This window comes from Sapajus apella, unplaced genomic scaffold (assembly GCF_009761245.1).
Source record: "Sapajus apella isolate SASKATOON/1434 unplaced genomic scaffold, GSC_monkey_1.0 scaffold62, whole genome shotgun sequence".
Classification (NCBI taxonomy): Eukaryota; Metazoa; Chordata; class Mammalia; order Primates; family Cebidae; genus Sapajus; species Sapajus apella.
In genome coordinates, this window is record NW_022437002.1 from 42168 (window position 1) to 69200 (window position 27033).

A 27033-nucleotide genomic window follows, 5' to 3' on the forward strand; every position below is an offset into this window, starting at 1 on the left:
TACAGTCTCTTCAGTTCCTCTGTACCACTAGTTACAAGTTCCTAAGCATCACCCCTTACAGCTTTTCATCAAGACTTCTGCTATGGTTTGAATGTTTGTTCACTCTAAAACTCGTGTTATAATTGGTTACCATTATGGAGGTGTTGGGAGGTTGGACCTTTGGGAGGTGATTGGACCATCAGTGCTTCACTCTCGTGAGTGGGATTAATGCTATTATAAAAGGGCAAGTTTGGCCTTCTTTTGTCTTAGCCCTTTTGCCAAGACATGTCATATGAGAACTCAGCCTTTCTCCCTCCAGAGGATGCAGATTGCAAGGCACCATCTTGGAAAAAGTGAATGGCCTCACCAGACACCCAGCCTGCTGACGGCTTGATCTTATACTTTCCAGCCTGCAGAACTGTGAGCCAATATATATTTCTGTTCTTTTTGAAATACTCAGTCTCAGGTATTCTGTAGTAGCATAAAATGGACTATGACAACTTCCCTGCCTCAGCCTCCTTGCTGGTCTTCCTGAAAGTCCATCTTCCACAGACGCAGTGCAGTCTTTCTAAAATGCAAATTAGGTTATATCTCTGCCATAGCTTCCCACAGCTTTCAGCTCAAACAGCTGAGCACAGCCTGGCTCCTGCATGCTTCCCCAGCCTTAGCACCCAAGCCCAATGTCACCCAACTCAGCTCTCTGGGATGTTTCAGCTCCTTCTGCCTGGGATACCCTCCTCCCCAACTTGCCCCCTTTCCTGCTAACTCCTACTTGTAAATTAAGGTTAAGCTGGTGAAAACCATATCTTATGTGCTTTGCCATGCAAAGCAACAGGAAAGACCCAAGACCACCTGAGAAGTCTTCTTCCCAAAAAGTCAAACCTGAATGTCATCAAATCCTTGGCTGTAACTACCAGTTCACAGGAAATATGGTGGACAGAGGAATATGTTAAATGCACCACCAGGAAGGAATCAGCCAAATCCTTCAGAATGTGGGAAATTCATAGGACAAAGAACAGGGAAATAGAGAGAGGACAGGAGAGCTACAAATTAAGGAAAACTGAAGAGACACATCTACCAAATGCAATGTGTGGACCTTGTTTAGACCCTGATTTGAAAGAACCCATTAAAAAAAAAAGAGAGACATCAGGGAAATTTGAACATTGACCACATATCTGGTGGAAGTAAGGAATGACTGTTTTTTTTTAGATCTGATGATGTGTTAGAAAAAGAGAATCCTTGTCTTTTAGAGATATATACTATTTATGTTCAAAATGATATGGTCACTGGAATTTACTTTAACATAATACAGTGGGGGCCAGGTATTGTAGCTTACACCTGTAAGCCCAGTGCTTTGGGAGGCTGAGGTGGGAGGATCACTTGAGGCCAGGAGTTTGGGACCAGCCTGGGTAAAATAGTGAGATGCTATTTCTAAAAAAAAAAAAAAAAAAAAAAAAAAAATTAGCCGGGCGAGATAGTGAGTGCCTATAGTTCCAGCTACTCCAGAGGCTGAGGCGGGAAGATAGCTTGAGCCCAGGTGGTTGAGGCTATAGTGAGCTATGATCCTGCCACTGCATTCTACCCTGGGTGGCAGAGTGAGACACATCCCCCAACACCTCCTCTTTTTTTTTTTTTTTTTTTTTTTTTTGAGACAGAGTCTTGCTCTGTCACTCAGGCTCACTGCAACTTCCACCTCCCGGGCTCAAGGGATCCTCCTGCCTCAGCCTCCCAAGTAGGTGGACTATAGACACGTATTACCACACTCAGCTAATTTTATATTTTTTGTAGAGATGGGGTTTCCCTATGTTGCTTAGGCTGGTCTTGAACTCCTGGGCTCAAGTGATCTTCCTGCCTTATTCTATCAAAGTGCTGGGATAACAGGCATGAGCCACTGCATGAGGCCTGAGACCCCTTCTCTAAAAAAATACATAAATAGGCCTGGTGTGGTGGCTCACACCTATAATCCCAGTACTTTGGGAGGCCAAGGAGGGCAGACCACAAGTTCAAGAGATCAAGACCATCCTGGCCAACATGGCGAAACCCCATCTGTACTAAAAATACAAAAATTAGCTGGGCGTCGTGGCGTGCGCCTGTAGTCCCAGTTACTTGGGAGGCTGAGGCAGGAGAATTGCTTGAACCTGGGAGGCGGAGGTTGCAATGAGCTGAGCTTACACCACTGTATTCCAGCCTGCCAACAGAGTGAGACTCTGTCTCAAAACAAACCAAAAAACCCATAAATAAATGTTAAAATAATAAAAAAATTTTAAAAAGTTGTTTAAATAAGATAATTAACTGGAAGTATAGATGAAGTAAGATTGGGCATAAATTCATAATTGCTCTAGCTGGAGGAAGGTACATGGGGGTTCATTACACCATTCTCTCTCCTGTTTCAGTTTGACAGTTTTCATTATACAATGTTTTGATTTTCAGCCTTGAAGGAAAAAAAAAAATGTTAAGAAAGGATTAAACCTGTGTCACTTCCTCCCAGAAGTCCTCTCACATTCCTCAGTCTGAGTGAGATCCCCCTTTCCAGGGCTGGCCGATTCACCTGACTTGCTGACCTGTAATCCTGTGGTTTGCCCCTCCCTCTTGGGGGCAGGGGCTGCACTGGCAGGACAGGTGTGGCTTCCACTTAAGGGTCCAGACGCCTGCCTCCTTGGGCCAGCTCAGATCACAACCTGCTGGGCAAAGGAGGAAAAGCCAGAGGAGCCAGACGCCTTAGAGGACCTGGAACACTGGTAACAGGACAGGGTGTTCTGCTCAGGCACGTGGCCACAGACATCTACTTGGGAAGCTTGCGGTGTGAACAACAGACAGCTCCTGGAGAATTCCACGGCTCTGGTGAAGTGAGCCCCGAGGATGAGGCTGCTCACTTGGCTGATTTTCCTGGCCTACTTCGGAGGTGCCAGGGCTGAACCAGGTACAGCACCCTTTGTTTTGTACTATGAACTGTGAGGCTGCTGGAAGCTGCTCGCAGCAAGTTTGGAGGTGCTTCTAAAGATAGCAAGGCAGGAGCTAGGGCAGGGAGACAGGGTGGGGAGAGCTAGTGGGTCTTGGCGGGTGCTATTTGAGGCTGAAGATTTTCAGTGGAGGCGATAGCTGGCCAGGGAGGGACACCAACTTTGCAAAGAGGTCTGGGTATTTTAGAGCCAGCTAATTGTTAGAGGTAGGAGGTGGCAGGAAAGATTCGTGAACTCATTCAACAAATGAGGGCCTTCCTTGTACCATGCGTTATTCTAGGAGCCAGGGATATATCAGAGAAGAAAACAAAGCCCTGGTCCTAATGAAGAATTCCTTTATCTGGGGGAAAAAAACCACATGAACAAATAAAATACGTAGCACTGGAGGAGATGATAAGTGTTATGGAGAAAATAAAGTAGAACACGAAGTGCAAGGTGTGGGGAGGGGATACTTATAAGGCCGCCAGAGAGCTGTCAAATCAGGTGACATTCAAGTGGAGCCCCCAGGCAGCAAGTCAGGGAGCCATGTGGGTGTCCAGAACATTACAGGAAGAGAGGAGAACATTACAGGAAGAGAGGACAGTGCACGGGGCCTGAGGTGGACACACAAGTGATGTGCATGAGGAACAGCAAGGAAGCCTGCGTGGCTGGAGCAGGGTTGGCAGGTGCGGGGGATGAGGTTGGAGGGTGGGTAGGTCCCAGCCCATGGATAGCCTCAAAGGCTCTCTTGAGGACTCAGACATTTTTCTTTCCCTGTGGCTGTAGATAGGAAGGACTCAGGCTTTTGGTCAGGGTGAAATGGGACGTCATTGGAGGGTTCTAGGCACAGGCGTAATGTATTCTGACTTCTTTATGTCTAAAAGGACCCTTGAGGCCAGACGCAGTGGCTCACATCTGTAGTCCCAGTACTTTGGGAGGCCAAGGAGGGTGGATTGCTTGAGTCCAGGAGTTTGAGACCAGCCTGGGCAACATAGCAAAACCGTGGCTCTACTAAAAATACCAAAAATTAGCTGGATGTGGTAGTGGGCACCTGTAGTCCCAGCTGCTTTGGAGACTCAGCTGGGAGAATTACCTGAGCCTGGGAGGTTGAGGCTGCAGTGAGCTGTGATGGTGCCACGGCACCCCAGCCTGGGTGATAGGAGTGAGACCCTGTCTCAAAAAAAAAAAAAAAAAAAAGAAAGAAAATGAAAGAAAAATATCCTCTTTTAGAGCCCCTTTGAAGTAGGTGCTAATATCATTATACCCATTTTGCAGATGAGGCAAATGAGTCTCATGGGGAACACTGCACTTGCTGAAGATCTCCCATCTAGGAAGTGGCAGGACAAAGCCTGTGCCTGGCTGTACTATGCTTCATGTCCTCTTGGGATGGTGGGGTTTAGAAGTACTATTTTTTTCTTTTTTGTCCAAACTTGCTGGAATGTATACATCTGTAATTTTAAAACAAAAGTAAATTTAAAAGGAATTCCGCAGTACCCATAAGGTTTTTCCGACTCCACGTGTCTTCCTGAAGCACAGGTGGATTCTGAGACAGGGGATCAGACAGATCATCCCTGCTTTGCATTAAACTGCTGGGTTTCTGCCTCCACTTTCCTTAGCCAGGAGCTTGGGTGGGCGCCAACTTGCTGTCTCCTTCTCCTCCCACACATGTCCTGTGCAATATTTCACTCCTTTCTCAGCTTCTAACTCCAGAGAAGCAGACAGGTTCTTCCCTTGTGGGTTAGCTTGGTAGGAAAACATTCCCAGGAAGGCCAGCCCAGGGCTAAGGGAGCAGGACCAGGGTGTAATGGGTGGGAATGGTAACACCTACCTCTGGAGCTGTGGAGGTATTGTGAGCAGAGGGTCATCCCCGTAGGGGGTCAGATAAATGTTGGTTTTAACAAATGAACTTCATGGGTTTTGAAGGGCCTCTGTTTACAGAGGACGAATTACAATTGTGTTTCGGGGCTAATGCTGAGCCTCAGTAGCAAAGGACTGAAATAGGGACTAAGATCATTGTGTGGTGTGGGTTATAAACAATAACAGACAAAAGCCACTGAATCACAGGAGTCAGAACTGGGAGGGCCTTCAGGGAACCTCTGTTCGGTACTTTCATCTTATACTTGAGGAAACAGAGGCCTGAAGGGCAGTGTGACCCAGGGAATGAGCCTTAAGGCTCCCTTGTTCGCCCCACAGCCAGGTGTTCTGTGTAAGAGAATGATTTCACCCACACAAGTGAGGCAGGAGGTGGGACTGGACTCCAGAGGTGGGGCTTTGACACCGGACCAGATTGAGGACTAGCTAAAACAGGGCCTGAGCAAAAGCAGTTTTCATTCAAACACACTCAGCTGTGTGCCATGTCAATTTACCTTTGCTGTGGCAACACCCAGGAGTTATTGTCCCTTTCCATGGCAGTGACCCAGTGATTTAAAAGTTACTACCCCTTCCCTAGAAATTTCTGCATGAACTGCCCCTTAATCTTCAGGCAATTAAAAGTGGGTATAAATGTGACTGCCAAACTGCCCTCAGCTGCTACTCTATGCTTATGGGGTAGTCCTGCTCTGCAGGAGCCGTCATGGGGCTGTAACATCACCCTTCAACAAAGCTGTTTCCTTCAACCTCAAGCTTGCCCTTGAATTCTTTCCTGGGCAAAGCTAAGAACCCTCATGGGCTAAGCTCTACTTTGGGGCTCACCTGCTCTGCATCACAACCATCCCCTTGCTGGGTGCATTCTAATCCTCATTTTATAGATGAGGAAACTGAGACTGAGCTCCAAAAATCCCTTGCTCAAGTTGCCCCTGCCTGTATGGAAGAGCCAGGATTCAAAATCAGCCATCCCTGATTGCAAGTTTCATGTATGTCCTTACAGAAATAACCTACTGCCTGAAGCCAGAAAACTTAGGTCCTACCTGTGGTCCTGGCTTTGAATACCTATGTGACCTGCAGCCTTTATTTTACTATTTATAAGATAGGGATGATAGCAGAGGAGAGATTAAATGTGATGGCTAAGTGAGATCATACAGGTACATTGTGAAGTACAGTAAAAATTTAAGGAGCCATACACACAGATGGTCCCTGACTTACGATGGTTCTACTTTATGATGGTACAAAAGCCTGAGACATTGATTAGAAAACACATTTCAAGCCATACAACCATTCTGTTTTTCATGTTCAATTCAGTATTTAATACATTGCAAGAGATAGTCAACACTTTATTATAAAATAGGTCTCCGTCAGATGATTTTGCCTAACTGAAGGCTAATGTAAGTGTTCTGAGCTCCTTTAAAGTTGACTGGGCTAGCTGTGATGCTCTTTAGTAGGTTAGATGTGTTGAATGCATTTTTGCTTTATGATATTTTCAATTTTCCAGGACATAGCCCCATCATCAGTCAAGGAACACCTGTTTATATCTCCAAGGTCATGCTGGTAGGTGGTGGCAGAGTAAAGTACACAGTGATCATTTCCATTCCGATGTGCTCAGAATCCTCAGTCTGCCACTCACTCACTCAGTTTCCTCATCTGTAAAATGAGTACATCTTAGGATGCATCTCATAACGTTGTTGTGAGGCTGCATGAATAGAGTGTGTGGTGCAGTGTCTAGCATTCAGTAGGTGCTAAATGAATGCAGGTGCCTTCCTGCCCTCCTGTCCCCAACCATAAAGGAACTCACCTTCTGGCCATTTTAAGAACTTAGGTTTTATAAATGACTATGGGAGTTCTCCCAACCACCATCACAAATCATACTAAAAGCATCCCATATCATGTATGATTTTAATTTATTTTATTTTATTTTTATTTTTTGGAGACAGGGTCTCTATCTGTTGCCTAGGCTGGAGTGTGGTGCTACAAACATACCTCAAAGTAACCTCAAACTCCTGGACTTAAGAGATCCTCCTGAGGCCGAGTGCGGTGGCTCACACCTCCAATCCCAGCACTTTGGGAGGCTGAGGCGGGTGGATCACCTGAGGTCAGGAGTTCAAGACCAGCCTGGCCAACATGGTGAAACCCCATCTCTAAAAAAAATAAAAATAATAAAAAGAGAAATCCTCCTGCCTCAGCCTCCTGATTATAGAGAAATTAAATTTCTTTTTAACAAGTAGCTGGGTGTGGCGGTATATACCTGTAGTCCTAGCATGGTGGCTCATACCTGTAGTCTTAGCACTTTGGGAGGCTGAGGCAGGTGGATGACTTGAGCTCAGGAGTTTGAGACCAGCCTGGGTTACATGGCAAACCCCACCTCTACAAAAAAAAAATACAAATCTGCCAGGCATGGTGGCACATGCCTGTAGTCCCAGCTACTTTGGGGACTCAAGCAGGAGAATCAGTTGAGCTTGGGAGATTGAGGCTGCAGTGAGCCAGGATCACACTACTGCACTCCAGCCTGTTTTTTTTTTTTTTTTTGGTAGAGACACAGTTTTGAACTCCTGGCCTCAAATGACCCTCCCAGTTTGGCTTCCCAAAGACTGGGATTACCAATGTGAGCCAGTGCACGTGGCCCATGAAATTTTTAATATTGCTTTTGAAATGAATTGTTGAGGCTGGGCGTGGTGGCTCATGCCTGTAATCCCAGCACTTTGGGAGGCCAAGGTAGGTGGATCACGAGGTCAGGAGTTCAAGACCAGACTGGCCAACATGGTGAAACCCTGTCTCTTAAAAAAAAAAAAAAAGGAAATGAATTGTTGATTTTGATGAACTACTTGATTTTGGTAGTTTTTATTTTTCCTGCACTTTTGGAGTCAATGCATTTTTTCCCCAAGTCTGACATTTCTGTGGGCCTTGCAGAGCTATGAGGCCTTGGGCCCTATGTCTGTCATCCCTAGTGGGCACGAAGTCCTGGTAACCCCCTTTGGTGAAGGAGGAGGCGGGCCAGGACACCTTTTTGGCTGCCCAGGGATGCACTGCGCCCATTGGTCCTCCTCTCAGAGATGGTCATCTGGGGCAGACAGGCTCTATCTTCACCTTGTTTCCCTTCAAACATCCTGCCTGCCCCTGCACTTTACCTGTGGACAACAGCCAAGAACATGCTGGGGCTGGCTGGATGAGACGTGGCCACTCCCTACCTCATCCAGTCTCTCGGTGAGAGGGGGCCTTATAGGACCCCCCCAGGGACCAAATGTAGAGTACCCACTGCTTCCCACTTATGGTGTTCTGTTCATCATCTCACATTTTTCATTTTAATCCTCACATGGGCTCCAAGGTGAAGGGGGCGCTGTGATCTCAATTTTACAAAGGAAACAGGCCCAGGAAAGGTTCCACTTTTAACACAGCTATGGGGTGGTGCAACAGGATTCCCTCCCAGGTCTGTGCCCTCAGCTACCCACTGTACTCAATACCAAATTTATTTGTCTCCTCAGTAATGAATGAATAATAATGATAGCTGAGATTGGTATACCTTTCTATAAAACTCAAGTTATACATGAGTACTGTCTTGCTGTAAAAGGCCCAAGCAGTGCGAATGTAGAAAGCCTCTTAACTTTAATAAGATCCCCAGTGAAGCATCTGGATTGTAACACTTCAGAGGTCTGGTCTAAACGGTGAAGCATTAAAGTGCCCAGTCCCCCACACCTCGCCAGTCTCACTCCTGGCTCCAGGGGTAATTGCAGGTAATGGCATGGTGTGTTGGGATTGTCCTCTATAAGCCCTTTCTCCCTCACTGTCTTATCGGATGCTCACAGAGAGGCAGGCCAGATGTCAGCACCCTCTGGCTCAGTGAGGCCTGGTGGCCTGCCCAAAGGCCCTCAGCAAACACATGGAAGAAGAGCCTGGATTAGAAATTGGATCTCCTGGCCGGGCGCGGTGGCTTACGCTTGTAATCCCAGCACTTTGGGAGGCCAAGGTGGGCGGATCACGAGGTCAAGAGATCGAGACCATCCTGGCCAACATGGTGAAACCCCGTCTCTACTAAAAATACAAAAATTAGCCAGGCGTGGTGGCAAGCGCCTGTGGTCCCAGCTACTCAGGAGGCTGAGGCGGAAGAATCACTTGAACCCAGGAGGCAGAGGTTGCAGTGAGCTGAGATTGTGCCACTGCACTCCAGCCTGGTGACTGAGCAAGACTCTGTCTCAAAAAAAAAAAAAAAAGAAAAAGAAAAAAAGAAATCGGATCTCCTACCTCCCCATTCATGGTCCTGAAATGCTAATTAGAGTTTAATTATTTTGATGTAGGGTGGACTCTTACTGTCAGATCAATTCCATAGAAGCTGGTGGCTCCCATATTCTTATGGAAAACGTGTTTATTATTACAGTCACCTTCTGGAAGGTTCCAAGTCAACAGGCAGGACAACATTGTTTCTCAGCTTTGGGGTCAGAGAGGTCTGGGTTTGAGCCTTAGTTTGTTCATCTGTACAGTGAGGGCATAAGAATCCTCATCTCACAGACTGGCTGCCAGGATGAAGTGAGATCAGGCCCAGGCACCTAGCTAACATTCTTTGAGTGCTTACGATTCTAACTGGCCTTGCCACAGCCTTCTTCATTCATTGAATGTGCATTTGCACATTTTCCACATCTCAGGCACCCTTCTAGCACTGAGGACATAGAGATAAACAAGATGGGCTTGGTGCTTTCATGGAACTGACATTGTAGACAGGGAAGATGAACAATAAGCACGTCAACAAGATAAGTTCGCCGGGCGCGGTGGCTCACGCCTGTAATCCCAGCACTTTGGGAGGCCGAGGCGGGTGGATCACGAGGTCAACAGATTGAGACCATCCTGGTCAGCACGGTGAAACCCCGTCTCTACTAAAAAAATACAAAAAGTTGGCTGGGCATGGTGGCGTGTGCCTGTAATTCCAGCTACTCAGGAGGCTGAGGCAGGAGAATTGCCTGAACCCAGGAGGCGGAGGTTGCGGTGAGCCGAGATCGCGCCATTGCACTCCAGCCTGGGTAACGAGCGAAACTCCGTCCTAAAAAAAAAAAAAAAAAAAACAAGATAAGTTCACATGTGAGAGGGCTCTGAGGAAAAGGAAGCTAGGGGAGGCAATAGCTAGTGACCAGACAGGCAGGGGAGGTGGCATTTGGGATGAGGTGATCAGGGGAGCCTTCTGAGGAGGTGACCTTGGGGTGGAGGCCTGAATGAGGAGGAGGCAGCTGCATGATGACATGGGAAGATTGGAAGAGGCCATGGTGTAGTCAGGGAAGAGGCCCCGTGAGGAGAAGCCGCTTGGCTGAGGGTGGTGAGTCGGGCTGAGCTAACAAGGTTGCTGGGATCTGGAACCCCACAATGAGGAGGTTGGAACCCTAGGAGGTAGCTGTCCACCCTGACCTCTGGCTCTCTCCATCATTCCCTCCACTAGCCTGTCCTCTCCTGGAGTCAGGTCTTTGAGACACACACATGAGCGCACACACACATACCCACAGACACACACACATGGCATGCACACAGACCCTTCAGTAGGATGTGCCAGGCCAGGCGCAGTGGCTCATGCCTGTAATCTCAGCACTTTGGGAGGCCGAGGCGGGTGAATCACTTGAGGCCAGGAGTTTGAGACCAGCTTGGCCAATGTGGTGAAACCCCGTCTCTAAAAAAAAAAAAAAAAAAAAAAAAAAAAGGATGTACCAGAGAGGCTGTAAAGTAGTTTCAGTTCTTCTCACTGGCTAGAAAATGACAGCTGACACTTGAGGAGTTTCTGGAGTGAAGAAATGTTCCTGAATACTTTGAGGGCTGACATCAAAGGGACCAAACTGCTCAGTGTTTGTAGTTAACTGAGAAATAGCCAGCTTGAGGCAGGGGAATAGCTTCTTTCTCTGCAGAGGAATTGTGAGGACCATGTGCACATGTGGGAACATGCTGTCAACAAAAAGACCCATCTAAAATAGAAAGGCACTGGTTTTACCTGTTTTGCAATCACATCTTCCTCGGAGGGATTAGAGCCTGGAGACCCCCATAATTTTCCATGTGATCTTAGGCATGTTGAATTCCAGATCTTAGTTTCCTTATCTGTAAAGTGGGGATAATATTCCCAAGGCTGTGCGGAGAACACTATAACAATGCATGTGGGAAAGATAATGATTTGCTTAATCAGTTGTGTACACTTTAGTATGAACATATTTCAGATCCTTTCCTGAGACTCAGTTTAGATCAGGAGAGGTGGGGAAAAGCTCAAGAGCATCTGGAAGGGAAAGTTAAGGAGTGAGGGTCAGGGGCCAGCCTTTATCTGCAGGCCATCCACTGAATGTCCTGTGGCCTGGATGGGACCCTGGCTGTCCAACCCTGAGATCAAAAGAAGTCCAGTCTCCCAGGCCCAGACACAGCTACCTGGGGCCAGTGATGTTGACTTGTGGCTCTAAGTGACACAAGAAATAGAGGAAGAAGTGATTGCAATAGCAGAGGGTGAGGAAATCCTGGACCTCACTTTTGTCTTAGCGAAAAACAGAATGAACAGAGGCCAGACCTGCTCAAGTCTCCTTCAGTAAGCAGTCATTGAAACAACTTGTGCCGGCTGGGCATGGTGGCTCACACCTGTAATCCCAGCATTCTGGGAGGCTGAGGCAGGCAGATCACCCGAGGTCAGTTTGAGACCAGCTTAGCTAACATGGTGAAACCCTGTTTCTACTAAAAATAAAAATAAATTAGCTGGGCATGGTGATGCATGCCTGTAATCCCAGCTACTCAGGAAGCTAAGGTGGGAGGATCGCTTGAACCTGGGAGGCGGAGATTGCAGTGAGCTGAGATCGTGCCACTGCACTCCAGCTTGGACAACAGAGCAAAACTCTGTTTCAAAAAAAAAGGAAAAGAAAAAGAAACTACTTGTGCCAGGCCCTGTGTGGGGTTCACGTGAGAAATGAGAAGTCTACTCCATCCCACCTATTTCTTTGCATTCCTTTCTCTTTATTACACCGTGAAGTTTTTTGTCACATCAGCATCCTTTGGTTGGAAACTGAGTCCAGGTTTCTGTCAATCACTTCAGCAAGCAGGACCACTCCCAGCTGCTTGAGCCATACCCCAGATCCAGAATCACCAGCAAGTATACCTACCAGAGGAGTTTAGCCCGATCTGAAGTGGCATTCCTTCTCTGGTCTAGTGCTCTTACACTCACTTCCACACGTAGCCCCAGGTTTTTGCTGTTTTTTTGTTTTGTTTTGGAGACAGGGTCTTGCTCTCTTACCCGGGCTGGAATGCAGTGGCATGATCAAGGCTCACTGCAGCCTCCACCTCCTGGGCTCAAGCGATCCTCCCACCTTAGCCTCCTGAGTAGCTGGGACCACAGGTGAATGACCCCACACCCGGCTAATTTTCTAAATTTTTTGTAGAGATGAGGTCTCCCTATGTAGTCCAGGCTGGTCTTGAACTCCTGGCCTCAAGGAATCCTCTTACCTTGGCCTCCCAAAGTGCTGGGATTACAGGCATGAAGCACTGCACCAAGGCCTTGCTGGTATTGCTTAGCAAGGTTTTCCAGTTCATTTGGTATGTAAGCCTTCCCTATCCCGGTCAGACTTTTTTTTTTTTTTTTTTTTAATTTTACAAGAAATTCCAGGACAGGTCAGATTTTCATATGTAACCGTATTTTCCTGCAGCATGAGAGGATCTGGCTCTAATTAATGGGCTTAGACAAGTGACATAGCCCAGGTCACACAGCTCCTAAGTGGCTCAGAGCCTGAGCACTTAACCCATACCCTTTCCTGCCTTTGCTTTAAAACAAGCCCCCTGCTTAGAACACTCGAGCCCTAATGCTGTGGCTGCCCATCCAATGTGGGGAGGACAGAGCCTTGCCAAAGGTCGGGGGCCAGGGACGGAGCTGAGCCTGTTCTCTGCTCTGCTCAGTGTATCCCTGGGCAGAGCCAGGCCTGTGGGCCCTTCTCTGAACCTGGGTGTTCAGAGGAGGCTTCTATTTGCCTGTGTAATGCCCCTGCCAGGGTTCCCCTGGACTTTCTTGCTTCCAGGCTGAGAGACAGACCAGCTTTGAAGGAAGATGTCTTTTCCCCTGCAGGGAAGTTCTGGCACATCGCTGACCTGCACCTTGACCCTGACTATGAGGTATCCAAAGACCCCTTCCAGGTGTGCCCATCAGCCGGATCCCAGCCAGTGCCCAACGCAGGCCCCTGGGGTGACTACCTCTGCGATTCTCCCTGGGTCCTCATCAACTCCTCCATCTATGCCATGAAGGAGATCGACCCGGAGCCAGACTTCATTCTCTGGACTGGGTGAGTGCAGTCAAGGCAGCAGCCACCCTTTGCCAGGCACCTGCTGTGTGCCACATGCCAGCCTGGCCTTTCGCCCACATTACCTCCTTTAATCCTCACATCAGTCTTACATGAGGCCGAGGAACCTAAAGCTCAAAAGAGTTTCCTAACTTGCCCAGGGATCCCTGAGTCCAGCTGATTCCAAAGTCTGTGTCATCAACCTCTGTGTCTTCTGGCTGTGGCAGAACACAGCTCTCACTCAGGCTTTGGACATGGTCCTGGCATGTCTGGGCACCTGGTGAGTGCCTGGGTTTTAAGCCATGGGTGGACACTGGAGCCATTCCCCATGGAGCTTAGGGACTCTAAGTCTGAGAGGTCCAAGTACAGGAAGAGAAGAAAGTATGAGGGCTAAAGGTGGCTCAGCCTTGGGTCCCAGTATCCTGGCTGGCTGCTGGCCACCCCTGGGCTACGCAGTGGCCCCAGAACATTCTTACTGGTCAGAGCTCTGCTCTACACAGGGACAGCTTGAGGGCCGATCTCACTCAGCTGCAGAGACCCCGTTTCTGCTTACTGTCCAAGAATGTTGCTCTAATTCCTTCAAATTTCCTTGGAACTTGCCTCCTTATCACTCAAGATTCCCCCATTCCAGCTGGGCATGGTGGCTCACGCCTGTAATTCCAGCACTTTGGGAGGCCAAGGCAGGAGGATCACCTGAGGTCAGGAGTTCAAAACCAGCCTGGCCAACATGGTGACACCCTGTCTCTACTAACAAGACAAAAATTAGCCTGGCTTGGTAGTGCAGCCTGTGTTCCCAGGTACTCAGGAGGCTGAAGCAGAAGAATCGCTTGAATTCGGGAGGCAGAGGTTGCAGTGAGCTGAGATCATGGCACTACACTCCAGCCTGAGTGACACAGCGACTCTCTGTCAAAAAAAAAAAAAAAAAAGAAAAAAACAAACAAACAACCTATTCCCTCACTTGCTCCCTCACTTGGAGGGCAAGTCATTAGCTCAGTTGTGGGGTAGACACTAGGGATCTGAGATGATGGACACCCACACTTGGCTCCAAGGAACTCATGGTCTTGTGGGTAATGCAGACAAACCCATTGACCCAGCAAGGAGAGAGGGTCACCTGAGGGGATGTGCGAGCTTCACAGGGCACAAGATCCCATCTGGCAGGATTAGGGGAAGGACATCCTGCAGGAAGTGGTGGAGCAAGCAAGCTCTCAAGGAAGGCTGGAAGCAATTCTGACTTTGCACTCCCTCTGCCAGCCTCAATGGACACTTCTATAAAGCAGGGTGAAACCCATGATGTCCCCAGCTATGATGTGGTTTGTGGATGTGACCAGGAAGGACCCTCAGATGAACCTGCCAGGCTGGACACATAAGACATGTGACATTGTCTTAGGAGGGGCCTGGACAGCTCTGGCTTCCTTTGGCTCAGGAATCAATCTAAGAAGAGAGTGAGCTTTGGTCCGTGACCTTGTGCCTGCTCCCTCAAGGGGCCTCACTGGGAGAACTTCTGATTTATCCGAGAAGGGGAACATGGGTAACATTCTGACAGGTGGGATTACTCGGGAAATTCATGGTGCTTTAACAGATGCACATTTTTTTCCTGGGAAATCTCTGAGACCTTGAAGAGTTACATAGCATAGGATGAGAAGATCTCTAGGACCCTTTACAATTATTCAATTATAATGAAATTTGACTTCTAAGGGAGCTGCAGTCCCTTGGAGGATGGTCATTAGAAATTAGGTGTTTTTTTTTTTTTTTTTTATCAGATTGAATTAGATCCTCCAATCTAGAAATAAAAAATATGAAATTTTGTCCTTCTGTCTTTGGGTTTCTGGCCTCTCCCCAGCGAGTTTTCAGGGCAAAACAGGCCCTCTTGCTGCCCTAATGTGGGTACCAGAGACACAATAGGATGAAACGGCTGTGAGCATAGACTCTGGGGCCAGGCTGACTGGGTTCAAATCTTGGCCCCACTACTTTCTAGTGGTATACACTTAGGCACAATTTTTTTCTCCCCTGTCTCTGGTGCTTGATTCAGGACAGGCACAGTTCTTAACCTTTCTGTGTCTTGGTTTTTTTTAATCTGTCTAATGGGCCTAATCTAACAATAGAACTTACATTGCAGGGTTATAATGGGGACAAATTAGTGGCTACGGCAACAACACACAGAAAGTGCCTGGCAGAAAGTCAGCTGGTGTGGGCTCCTAGCAGCAGCACTCATACTATAATGCTAGTTAGCTTCCCTGGGCGAGTTCCTGGGCAGCAGAGGCCTCAGGGTTTCGATTTTCTCCCCATTCCTACACCTTATCTGCCACCATTCTCCTCCCCTTGCCGAGCATGTCTAAAGTAGACCCAAGAATTGAGATTCATGGCATGGGGGGCACAGCGGTCCTGGGGCAGATTCTGTACCTGTCCTGGAAAAGATCTGAACCCTACACTCTGAAGCTAGCTTAAAGTTCCCTTGAACTCTTAGGGAAAGGAACAGAATTCAGAGATGGCTTCTCAACTGTGAACTCCCTTGGGGTTTGCAGATGGGACTGGCACTCCAGAGCTTCCCTCTCTAAATAATAATATTCATTGTAACCTAGCAGCTACTCTTACTGCACTATATTATGTATATAATTTTCCTCCCTTGATGGATACCTCACAAACACTCTGTGAGTAAGAACCGTATTATCCCAATGTTACAGATGAGTTTATAATAGAGCCTCAGAGAGGTTAAACAACCAGTCAAGGGACCCACAGCAGGAAAATGGCAAAGCCCAGGTCTCAGCTCTGTCCCATATGACTCCACTCTAGCCTGGCCATTCCCCCTCAAGGGGACACCTCTCACTGCAGAACTGTCCTTTCCTTTTCTTCTGCCCCTTCCTGAGTTACCTGCCCCAAATTGGCTTGGTGGTGTTTTGCAGCGATGACACACCTCATGTGCCCGACGAGAAACTGGGAGAGGCAGCTGTACTAGAAATTGTGGAACGCCTGACCAAGCTCATCAGAGAGGTCTTTCCAGGTAAGACTGTGCCATCGGTCCCTCCACAGTGTTCTCTGAACCCCAGGCACTGCACGGTGGGACAACAGCAGCAGCGAGTGTTCCGGCTGCCCTTCATCTATGGACAGTGATGACTGTTGGCCAGGTCTTCACAGTGACCATTTCACACCTTCCTAACAGGCCCAAAGGCAACCTGCAAGCCCATGGGCCTGTGGATACACACAGAATCCTATGAAAGAAAATGCCTGGCATTTCACTGCCTTCTGCTTCTGCCTGTTTATCACCAGACTCATGAACCATTCTCCAGGTGTCTAGAGTTGCACACAGGGGTCACCCCTGGGTAAGCCTCACACACTGCCCTTGTATCCTGCTCTGGCTCTGGAGTTGGCATCCATCACCCTCAAACTGTCCTGGCTGCCAGGACCTCTGTGAAATGGTGATTTCCAGCCAAGGTGCTGTTTCTTGTTGCTTCCAAGGCCTTCAGAGCCTGGCAAAGCAGGCAGCAGGGACTGGGGGTGAGTGAGGCAGCAGCCCTACGGGGTCTATAGGGTCCGCATGCCTCAATCTAATGGCCCTTGCAAATGTTTTATAGCAGGCTGCACCAAAACAACATCCTGGAGGCTAAATCAGGCTGCCAGGCTGCCAACTGGGCACCTGAGAAAGCAGCGCAGGCCCCCCCACCACCACACCCACCTCCTTTGGGTTCCGGGACAGCTGCTCCCTCTAAAGATCTTCATCATGGGTCCCCAGGACACAGCTATGAAATAATAAAATAAATAATGGCAGCACAATCAAAATAAATAATGGCAGCAGCAGCAGTCACTCTGTATCAAGTGTAAAAGGTCAGGCTGGCTCTAATAATTTTCTTTTTTTTTTTTTTAAGACAGGGTTTCACCATGTTGGTCAGGTTGGTCTTGAACTACTGACCTTAGGTGATCCGCCCACCTTGGCCTCCAAAGTGCTTGGATTACAGGCATGAGCCACCATGCCCAGCCAAGAATTTTCAAACCTTAGCTCCTTCACTGTCACCATAATCCTTGGGGGAAGCGCTGTGACCTAAATTTTTCTGATTAGGCGAGTGAGCCTTGGGGCTTAGTAAACTAGTGAAGGTCACATTTACTTAAGGGACCCAAATCCTGGTGTGAGCACTGTCTACTGTCTGTTCCCACCGCTTCCTTCCCTCAAAACAAGTCAATCTAGGCAAAGAGATGCCTGGATGCTTCCAGTTTATCTATCCCAACCCAACCCAACTCAGTCTGCTTGGTTTCCTTCGTCTTCCAGCAGGGGTCACTAGTTAGGGTCAAGCCGAGACACTCCCCCACCCCAGCAGCAGGCACTATTATTCTCAACGTATAGAAAAGGAACCTATGGAGGGACTCAGACTCAGATCCAACTGGAAGTACCTCTCCTTTGCTTCACATGGGGTTTCTGGAACACAAGTCAAATAATGGATAAGAAAATGCTTTATTAACTATGTTTTGTTTTTTGAGACAAGGTCTTGCTGTCACCCAGGCTGGAGTGCAGAGGCATGATCAAGGCTCACTGCTGCCTCCACCTCCCATACTCAAGTGATCCTTCCATCTCACCCTCCTAAGTAGTTGGGATTACAGGCACACGCCACCGCACCCTGCTAATTATTTTTATTTTCATTTTTTTTTTTTAAGACTGGGTCTTGCTCTGTCACCCAGGCTAAAGTGCAGTGGCGTGATCTCAGCTCATTGCAACCTCCACCCCCGTGGGTTCAAGCGATTCTCCTGCCCCAGCCTCCCAGGTAGCTGGACCTGCCACCATGGCCAGCTAATTTTTGTATTTGTAGTAGAGACAGTGTTTCACTATCTTGGCCAGGCTGGCCTCAAAGTCCTGACCTCAAGTAATCTGCCCGCCTCTGCCTCCCAAAGTGCTGGGATTATAGGCGTGAGCCACTGTGCCCAGCTTATTTTCATTTTTTTTTGTAGAGATAGGAGTCTTGCTGTGTTGCCTAGGCTGGTCTTGAAAACTCCTAGGCTCAAGTAATTCACCTCAGCCTCTCAAAGTGCAGGGATTACAGGCATGAGCCACCACGCCTGGCCTATTGACTATGATTTAACACACAAATGTAAATGACAAGATTTTGTATTTTCTACCACACTTACACATTTATGGAATTTCCTAATATCCGAGATGCCATTGGCTGAAAGATGCATTGTTATGTATAACTAAGAAAAAACAGCTACCAATTATAATCTGACACAGCGCTTTCTCATGGCCACACCTCACTTTTAGAGATGGTAATATGAGAACAAATTGGAAGAGATGAAATGCAGGTATTATCTAGTTGAGAATTACAAAAACAGAAGTCAAAGAGAACACTCCCATTTTATAGATAATTAAACTGAAATACAGAGGGGTTGAGTAAGTAGCCTGAGAAGAGGAAGGGACTGAAACTCGAGATTTGGAGTTCCACATATATGTTCTTCCTGCCGTGTTTGACTTTACCCACCAGAGTTGGCTGTGAACACCGGTCCCCACCTCGCCAGCACAGCCAAGTGGTTGACAACACAGGCATGCAAGACAAACAAATCCAGGGCCCTGGGCCAGGTGCAGTGACTCATGCCTGTAAACCCAGCGTTTTGAGAGGCTAAGGCTGGAGGACTGCTTGAGGTCAGGAGTTTGAGACTGGCCTGGACAAAACAGCAAGACCCTGCTTCTACAAAAAATAAAAAAATTAGCCAGTGTGGTGGCGTATGTCTGTAGTCTTAGCTACTTGGGAGACTGCCTACTTGGGAGGCAGGAGGATCACTTGAGCCCAGGAGTTTGAGGTTACAGTGAGCTATGATCACACCACTGCACTGCAGCCTGGGCGACAGAGCAAGACACTGTCATGCAGGGCCCAATTCTAGCTCTGCTATGGTTTAGCTGGGTAATCTCATAAAGACTCAGTCTTCTCCCTGTGAAAATGGAAAATAAGGTACCTGTCCATAGGGTTGTTATGAGGATTAAATAATGTAATTCATTCACTCATTTAGTCAATCAACAAATAGTTATTGAGCATCTACTATGGGTGAGACACCATTCCAGGAGTAGAAGACATGGCAATAAACAAGATACAAGGTCATGCCCTCATGGAGCTTATGTTTGCAAGGAGCTGGGCACACAGAAGTAAAAACACAGGAGCGAGTCCTTCGCTTCTCACTTGCCCTTGGGATTCAGGGGTTTGTGGTTTTTTTTTTTTTTCTTAAATAGATTCTTTTTTTCTGAGACAGAGTCTTGTTCTGTCACCCAGGCTGGAGTGCAGTGGCACGATCTTGGCTCACTGCAACCTCCACACCTCCCAGGTTCAAGCGATTCTCCTGCCTCAGCCTCCTGAGTAGCTGGGACTATAGGCATGCAATACCACGCCTGGCCAATTTTTGTATTTTTAGTAGAGACAGGGTTTTACCATATTGGTCAGGCTGGTCTTGAAGTCCTGACCTCATGATCCGCCGCCTTGGCCTCCCAAAGTGCTGGGATTACAAGTAGGAGCCACCGCGCCTGGCCTTAAATGGATTCTTAATGGCTGCTGGCATTTACTTTGAGATGTGAGATTTTTCTAGGCAGTTACAGTGATGCATTTTCCAACCTCCTACTTTGGGAGTTCTCAGCATTCCCAGGTCTCGTAGGCTACACAGGGCAAAGCGGGAAGTTAGAATTATTTCCCACCCAGAATGGTAGGCTCCAGCCTCCCTCATTATTCTGGGTCACTCCCTAGGATAGACCAAGCTCATTTAAGGGCACTGCCCTGTTCTGAACTCAAGAGGAATTTTTGTTCATTGTCAAATATTTATTGAGCACCAACTAGGCGCCAGACACAGAGCATAAAATAAAAGCAGGAATGAGGGAGGCTGTTCATGTGGAGGAAATGAGTCTAATGGGTGCCCTCACACCTCCAGGACTCATTCACGGGCCCCTTGCTCAGGGAGGCCTCCCAAAACCCACTTCTACCCTCTGTTATCACTCCCATAACAAGTGGCCATTCCTTTTTTGTGACATCTCTTACACCTCTGCTCAATACCTGTCAACTCTATTGAACTGTAAGACCTCTGGGGCTGGATGCCTGGTTTCCAGCTCTATGCATTGGCTCATAGTAGGTGCTCAATAAAACCTTTGCTGGCTGCATGGATGAGTGAAACTCCTAAGGCCTCTCAGAGTGAAGCAGACCCCTTCCCTAACAGTAAGATGGATCTGGAATCGACAAGAATTGGAAACACTAAATTACCAAGTGGCTGAGAATGATCAGAATCGTTTAGACCTAGTTTTCCCTTTCTCATCATTTGCTGCCTCACTTCTAACCAGGACACTTTCTGCTGGGAATGGGTGTAGGGATTGCGATCAAAGCACTCACTGCTCTTCCTCCCAAAGTCTAAGCAAAGTTCAGCCAGATTGTATCAAATGTGGGTTTCTTATCTGTGTCTTTTCCCTCATCTGTGCTATAGCTCTTCCCCCTAAGCTCTGATGGCCAGTGGCCAACAGAAAATGATTAACTCCCCTGAGTGCTTTTGCATATATATTTTGATATTTCCCCCTTTCTTCTCAGATACTAACGTCTATGCTGCTTTAGGAAATCATGACTTTCACCCCAAAAACCAGTTTCCAGTTGGAAGTAACAAGATCTACAATCAGATAGCAGAACTATGGAAACCCTGGCTTAGTAACGAGTCCGTCGCTCTCTTCAAAAAAGGTACTAACACCATTTGCTACTATCTTACTGTATGCCAGGGTCTGATCTTTGTCTTCACAACATCTTAAAATAAGTACTGATTTCATCCCCAATTTACAGAGAAGGAGGCCAGGAGCATACAGCTTAGAAAAGGCAGCCTTGGGAGCAGAATGCAGAACTAACTCCAAAGCCCTTGCTCTAAATGCCAGGGCACTAAGGATGCTCTTAAATCCATATTTATTGTGCAGGCACTGTGTGTCAGGCACTACCCTCAGCCCAGTCCTAGACACTTCGCAACACACAACAGCCCTTGGAAGGAGTGGTTTCACCTCCAGCAGGTTTGAACCTTGCCACCACCGACATAGAGGGCTGGGTGATTTTGTCACCGAGGACTGCTATGTGCGTTGCAGAATGTTGCAAACACCCACTAAAGTGACACCCCCAGGAACACCCTCAGTTGTAACAACCAGAGATGTCTCAGACATTGCCCAGTGTTCCCTGGCACCAGAAGTACCTGCTTGAGAATGACCGGTCCAGAAACACAGCCAGCACAAGGTGACATTGACCGTACTCTTCCCTTTCCTTGGTCTCCTCTGCTGGGACTCCCTAGTGGTCAAAGCCAATCAGAAGCCTGTGGCACAGAAGCCTATTGATTTAGTCCATGTAGATCAGCTCCTGGAAAAGACAGCTGAGTGGTGAAGGGTTGACAGTGGATCTGGATGGGCAAACACACATCACTGTTATTCTCACTATACGGATAAGGAAACTGAGGCATAGAGAGGTGAAGTTATTTTCCCAAGTTGCAGAGTGAATGAGTTCCAGAGCCAGGATTTGAATCCAGGCCTCCTGGTTCCAGAGCCTCTGGTCTTCCAGATCAATGTCCCACCTATGGGAAAGAAGGAAGGGAAAGATGCAATGGAAAAAGAAAGTGGGACAGCGAGGTGGAAGGAGCAGAAGTCTGTCTGACCAGAGGTGGGGGCCTCCTCCATATTGTCCCTGGCTGTGACATCCTAGGTGCCTTCTACTCTGAGAAGCTGCCGGGTCCCAGCGGGTCTGGGCGAATTGTGGTCCTCAACACCAATCTATACTACACCAGCAATGCACTGACAGCAGACATGGCGGACCCCGGCCAGCAGTTCCAGTGGCTGGAAGATGTGTTGACCAATGCATCCAAAGCTGGGGACATGGTAAGAGCTCCTGCTTCTTTCTTTTCTCCTCTGGGGTTATTTCCTGCACAAGTCTCCTGCTTGGCACAAACTCACCCACCCAAAGATGCCCAATCCCAGAGGGCTCCTTTATCAGCCCAGCACCAGCAGAGGGCTTCCTCTATCCTCACCACAGCTCTGTGGGTTGGGATCCGGAGCCTACTGTAGATGAGGGCCCTGAGGCTCATAAACAGTGGTGGCAGTCCCAAAGCACATAATAAGTGATAAAGCCCAGATTGGAATACCAGCCTTCAGACTCCAAGTCCAGTGCTCTTTTTTTACACTGCTACCACATGCACAGCTGCAGTCCGTACTGTGTGCCAGACCTCCAGGGGATGCACAGCCCTTAAGCTTGTCCAGCTAGTCTGCTGGCCTGACAGCTCCTCAAGGACTGGCCCAGTGTCCCATTTGCTTGAGTCCTTGCACTGATCAGCCCATGCTAGGAGGATATCACAGCTAGTGCCTGTGACAGCATTGGGCACGTTGCTTAGGACGTTATACAGATGATCTTAGGTAGCAGAACTACGGAAACCCTGGCTCAGGAATGAGTCCATTGCTCTCAAAACCCCACCAGCTAGATGCTATTCCAGATGAGAAGAGAGCAGCTCAGAGAGGTGACACACAGCTGGTCTAAGCCACAGTCTGACTCCAAAACCCATGCACTTAACCCTGTCCCCTGTTCTAACTGCCATGGGGGCCAAGTGCCCAGGTGTTGTCAGCTGAGTGACTCAAGAAATGTAAGGCATGAATGCACATTACCACGTAGCATATGCCACACAACCATGCAAGAACGGTTTCATTTCAGTGCCCAAGCTCTCCAAGAGAAGAGTAGTTTTTGAAGGATTTGGAAGGCTTCATGGAGGAGGTGCTCTTTGAGTTAGGTTTTCAAGTATGGGGAGGATTTACAGAAGTGAAAAGGAGAAGGGTTCTCTAGGTGGCAGGCACGAAGTTGGGAAAGGGAATGGAATCCAGGAGGCCTTTGGAGAGGAGACATATTTGAGCACATCTACCTACCTTTGGGGTGATTTGCAGGTTTTAAGAAGTAGAAATGAGGGGCTGGAGAGAGCATCTGTGAGCCCCTTCTGAAAACCACCCCCTTGTAGGTGTACATTGTTGGCCATGTGCCCCCGGGGTTCTTCGAAAAGACGGAAAACAAGGCATGGTTCCGGGAGGGCTTCAACGAGAAGTACCTGAAGGTGGTACGGAAGCATCATCGTGTCATAGCAGGGCAGTTCTTCGGGCACCACCACACCGACAGCTTTCGGATGCTCTATGATGATGCAGGTATTCAGCCTGGAGGGCAACTGGCAGCTCTGTACCTCCTTCCCTCCCCAGACCCTCTCAGTCCTGCTGTCTTTCTCCTGACAGGTGCCCCCATAAGCGCCATGTTCATCACACCTGGAGTCACCCCATGGAAAACCACATTACCTGGAGTGGTTAATGGGGCCAACAATCCAGCCATCCGGGTATTCGAATACGACCGAGCCACACTGAGCCTGAAGGTCAGTGGTCTTGTGGAGGCCAGAGGAGGAGGGCTGGAGGGGCTTAAATGTATCACTGCCTTCCCTAACTCTCAGCTTATCCACCCTCCCCTGACCACTGAGCCTCAGGAAGGTCGATTTCCCGCCACCCTTCTCCAACTCAGGATCAGAACCCTGGAGGCACCTGCCACCAAGTCAGGGCAATGTTTCCTCAAGTCTCCTTTTCCCCTGATGACTGTCACAGCCTCATACCTAGACTCCCTGCCTCCGGCCCTGCCCTGCTATGGCCCATCTGCTACACATGACAGAAGAAACTAATCTTCTATAGCACCACTTTCTTTTTTTTTTTTTTTTTTTTTTGTTGAGATGGTTTTCCACTTATCTTGGCTGGAGTACAATGGCGCGATCTCGGCTCACCGCAACCTCCGCCTCCTGGGTTCAGGCAATTCTCCTGCCTCAGCCTCCTGAGTAGCTGGGATTATAGGCATGCGCCACCATGCCCAGCTAATTTTTTGTATTTTTAGTAGAGACGGGGTTTCACCATGTTGACCAGGATGGTCTCGATCTCTTGACCTCGTGATCCACCCGCCTCAGCCTCCCAAAGTGCTGGGATTACAGGCTTGAGCCACCGCGCCCGGCCCTATAGCACCACTTTCATCTTGTTTCTGTCCTGCTCAAAAACCTTCAATGGCTCCCCAGTGCCCTCAAGGTAAAGTTGTGTCTCTTTGGTGTAGTACTCAAGGCTTCCCACAGTCTGACCTCAAGCCCATTGTCCACCTTTTCCATACACAGACAAGACTCCAGCCCCTAATTCATCGAACAATCCCTCACCTCTTAAGATGAACTTGTGGTTGTTGAGATGAAAAAAAGTATTCCTTTATTTAGCCAACAAAATGCATTAAGTCTGCACCATGTGCCAGTCCCTTTTCTAATCTCAGGAGGTATGTAAATGTACACAGCAAAGTCACCCCTCTCTTGAACCTGACATCTTACAGGAGAGGAACAATAAATATGTAAAATTAATTATGGCACAGACAGAAGGGCTAAGCAGAAAATCAAAACAGTGACAGCTATGAGAGGTGTGTATTGTGTTAGGTAGGTGGGCAGGGGAAAGTGTCCACATAAGGTGCCATTTGAGTTCTGAGTGTATTGAGGGAGTGAGTCATGTGGGTATCTGGAGGAGGTGGAGGGAACAGCAAGTCAGAGGCTGCAGGGTGGGAATGTGCTTGGTGGGTCAGGGGAAGAGCATGGAGACCAGGTGGCCACAGTGGGAGGCACAGGGGAGAGTGGGAAAGGAGGTCAGATCTTGCAGGCCGCAATGAGGACTCTGGATTTGGAGGATTTGGTGCAGAAGAATGAAATCCTGTAACATAATTTTACAGAATCATCATGTCTGCCGTGCAGGGAACAGGCCGTAGGGGTAGGCAGGGAAGCACTGAGGCACTTAGGAGGGAAGGACAAACCCCAGCTGACAGGATGGTGGCTTGGCGAGGGTGGAGGCAGTGGGTGGTGAGAAGTGCCGGGACCGGGATGAATTTTGGAGGCAGGTTTGCTGCTAGAGTGGATGTGGGCTGTGAGAGAAAGGGATGAATACAGGAGGCTTCCAAGGCTTTGGCCTGTGCAATGGAAAGGCCGTGGCTGCTGGTTACTAAAATCAGTGGCAGGGTGATCAAGCTTCAGAAGGTCAGTCAGAGGTCTGGTTTTAGACCTTTCAACTTTGGGATGGCTAAATGGCATCAAATGAAAGTGGCCAGGGAGGGGGTAAGTTGGAGCTTGAGGAGCTGAGGACAGAGATGTGATCTGGGAGTGGAGAGGACATTTCAAGCCAGAGGCTGGATGAGCTAACCCAGGTCCTTGATTCTAGTAAATGTAGATTAAGAAGAGATCGGAGGGGTTATAAGAGAGGGCTGTTGTCCACATGGGCACTCCGAGGGTCTGAGCAAGGGAATGAGGGTCTGAGCAGGCTGAGGGACCCCAACCCCCACCCTCAAACAGGCCCTACATTCTTCTCAGGGAGGGAGTCAGCCCTGAGGTTGAATCCTAGCTCTACCACTGACAAGCTTTTTGAGCTTTTAAACTCTGTGCCTCACTTGCTTCATCTGTAAAATGGGAGTCACAGAAGCTCACAAGGTTTGGGGAAGACTACCTGAAATAATGGAATGTGCCTGACCCAAAGTGGCCATTCATACGGGTAGCTCCTTTTATCCCATCTGCAGTGGCCTGAAGCAGGTTCATAAATGTACCTGGAATCTGTTGGACTGATCAACCCTGCAGAGTCTAGCCATGAACATGCACCTGGGCCCTGGGAGTCTACAGTTTAACCTCTCTCAGCCTCTCATGCTTCATGCCGCTCTTTTACATTGCTTTTATCTATTCATTATGTAAATATTTACTGAGCATCTTCTGTGTGTCCCCTATCGTGGTGGGACAGGAACTGCACAGGCTTGGGGTAAACAACCTGGGTTCCAATCCTGTCTCTGCCACTGAATACCTCTATGCCCCTGGCCAAGTGAGTTAACCTCTTTAGACCTCAGTTTCCTCATTTGTGAAATGGGGGAAATAAGTGCAGTTACCTCATTCGATTCAGAGGGTATCTGCCAAGCACACTGGGTGCGCAGCTAAATGCTCAATAACTTGCAGTGGTCATGATCACTGCTCTAAAGAACATGGGGGCAAATGTGAGGTGCAGGATGAGGATGGAAACAGACAGCTGCTCACAGCCGGCCCACCCCGCACCGTTTCTCCAGGACATGGTGACTTACTTTATGAACCTGAGCCAGGCGAATGCTCTGGGGAAGCCGCGCTGGGAGCTCGAGTACCGGCTGACCGAGGCCTTCGGGGTGCCGGACGCCAGCGCCCGCTCCATGGAGGCAGCGCTGGATCGCATTGCCAGCGACCAGGGCGAACTGCAGCGCTACTATGCCTACAACTCGGTCAGCTACGATGCTGGGATCTGCGATGAGGCCTGCAGTACGCAGCATGTGTGTGCCATGCGTCAGGTGGACTTCGATGCCTACACTGCCTGCCTGTATGCCTCTGGCACCGACCCCATGCCCCAGCTCCCGCTGCTGCTGGCGGCCCTGCTGGGCCTGTGCACGCTAGCGCTGTGACCCACCGGGCTCACATTCCTCCTAGTAATGGGTAACGGGGATAGCGCCCAGGACCATCCAGAGCTGGGCTTTCTGCCATTTCCTCTGCGCCTGCGGAGTGAACTTAAATAGGACAACAGATCAGGGAGTGAAGCCCCAGGAGCCTGCAGTGATTCGTGATCGCGCCAGTGCCCTCCAGCCTGGGCGACAGAGCCAGACCCTCTCCCAAAACAAACCAGAAACAGAAATGAAGTCCCAAGACCCCCCCTAGAAGCACATTTCTTTTGTGTTTTATGTTTTATTCACAAAACAAAGCTCATTGTAGGTTTGATTCTGTGTTGTATTCCTTATCTTCTCTTCTTTTTTCTTTTCTTTCTTTTGAGACAGAGTCTCCCTTTATCGCCCAGGCTAGGGTGCAGTGGTGCGATCTCGGCTCACTGCAACCTCCGCCTCCTGGGTTCAAGCAATTCTCCTGCCTCAGACTCCCTAGTAGCTGGATTACAGGCGCGTGCCACCACGCCCAACTAATTTGTATTTTTTTTTTTTTTTTTTTTG

At 48.6% G+C, this 27033-nt stretch overlaps 1 protein-coding gene across 1 annotated transcript; it reads left to right on the forward strand.

The window, feature by feature from the left end:
- Window positions 1–2234: 2234 nt before the first annotated feature.
- SMPDL3B (sphingomyelin phosphodiesterase acid like 3B) lies at window positions 2235–26809 on the forward strand. Its single transcript, XM_032246567.1, has 8 exons — window positions 2235–2899; window positions 12841–13054; window positions 15952–16049; window positions 20581–20724; window positions 21718–21890; window positions 23012–23192; window positions 23277–23410; window positions 26137–26809. The coding sequence occupies exons 1-8, from the start codon at window positions 2839–2841 to the stop codon at window positions 26497–26499; spliced, it is 1368 nt and encodes a 455-aa protein (XP_032102458.1). The 5' UTR covers window positions 2235–2838; the 3' UTR covers window positions 26500–26809.
- Window positions 26810–27033: the final 224 nt, after the last annotated feature.

Bases quoted from the DNA above. Each gene is read 5' to 3' on its own strand.
- SMPDL3B (XM_032246567.1), top strand. From the start codon at position 2,839: ATGAGGCTGCTCACTTGGCTGATTTTCCTGGCCTACTTCGGAGGTGCC. The intron at 21,891-23,011 runs GTAAGAGCTCCT...ACCCCCTTGTAG, and splicing joins CATCCAAAGCTGGGGACATG to GTGTACATTGTTGGCCATGT. The intron at 23,411-26,136 runs GTCAGTGGTCTT...CCGTTTCTCCAG, and splicing joins GAGCCACACTGAGCCTGAAG to GACATGGTGACTTACTTTAT.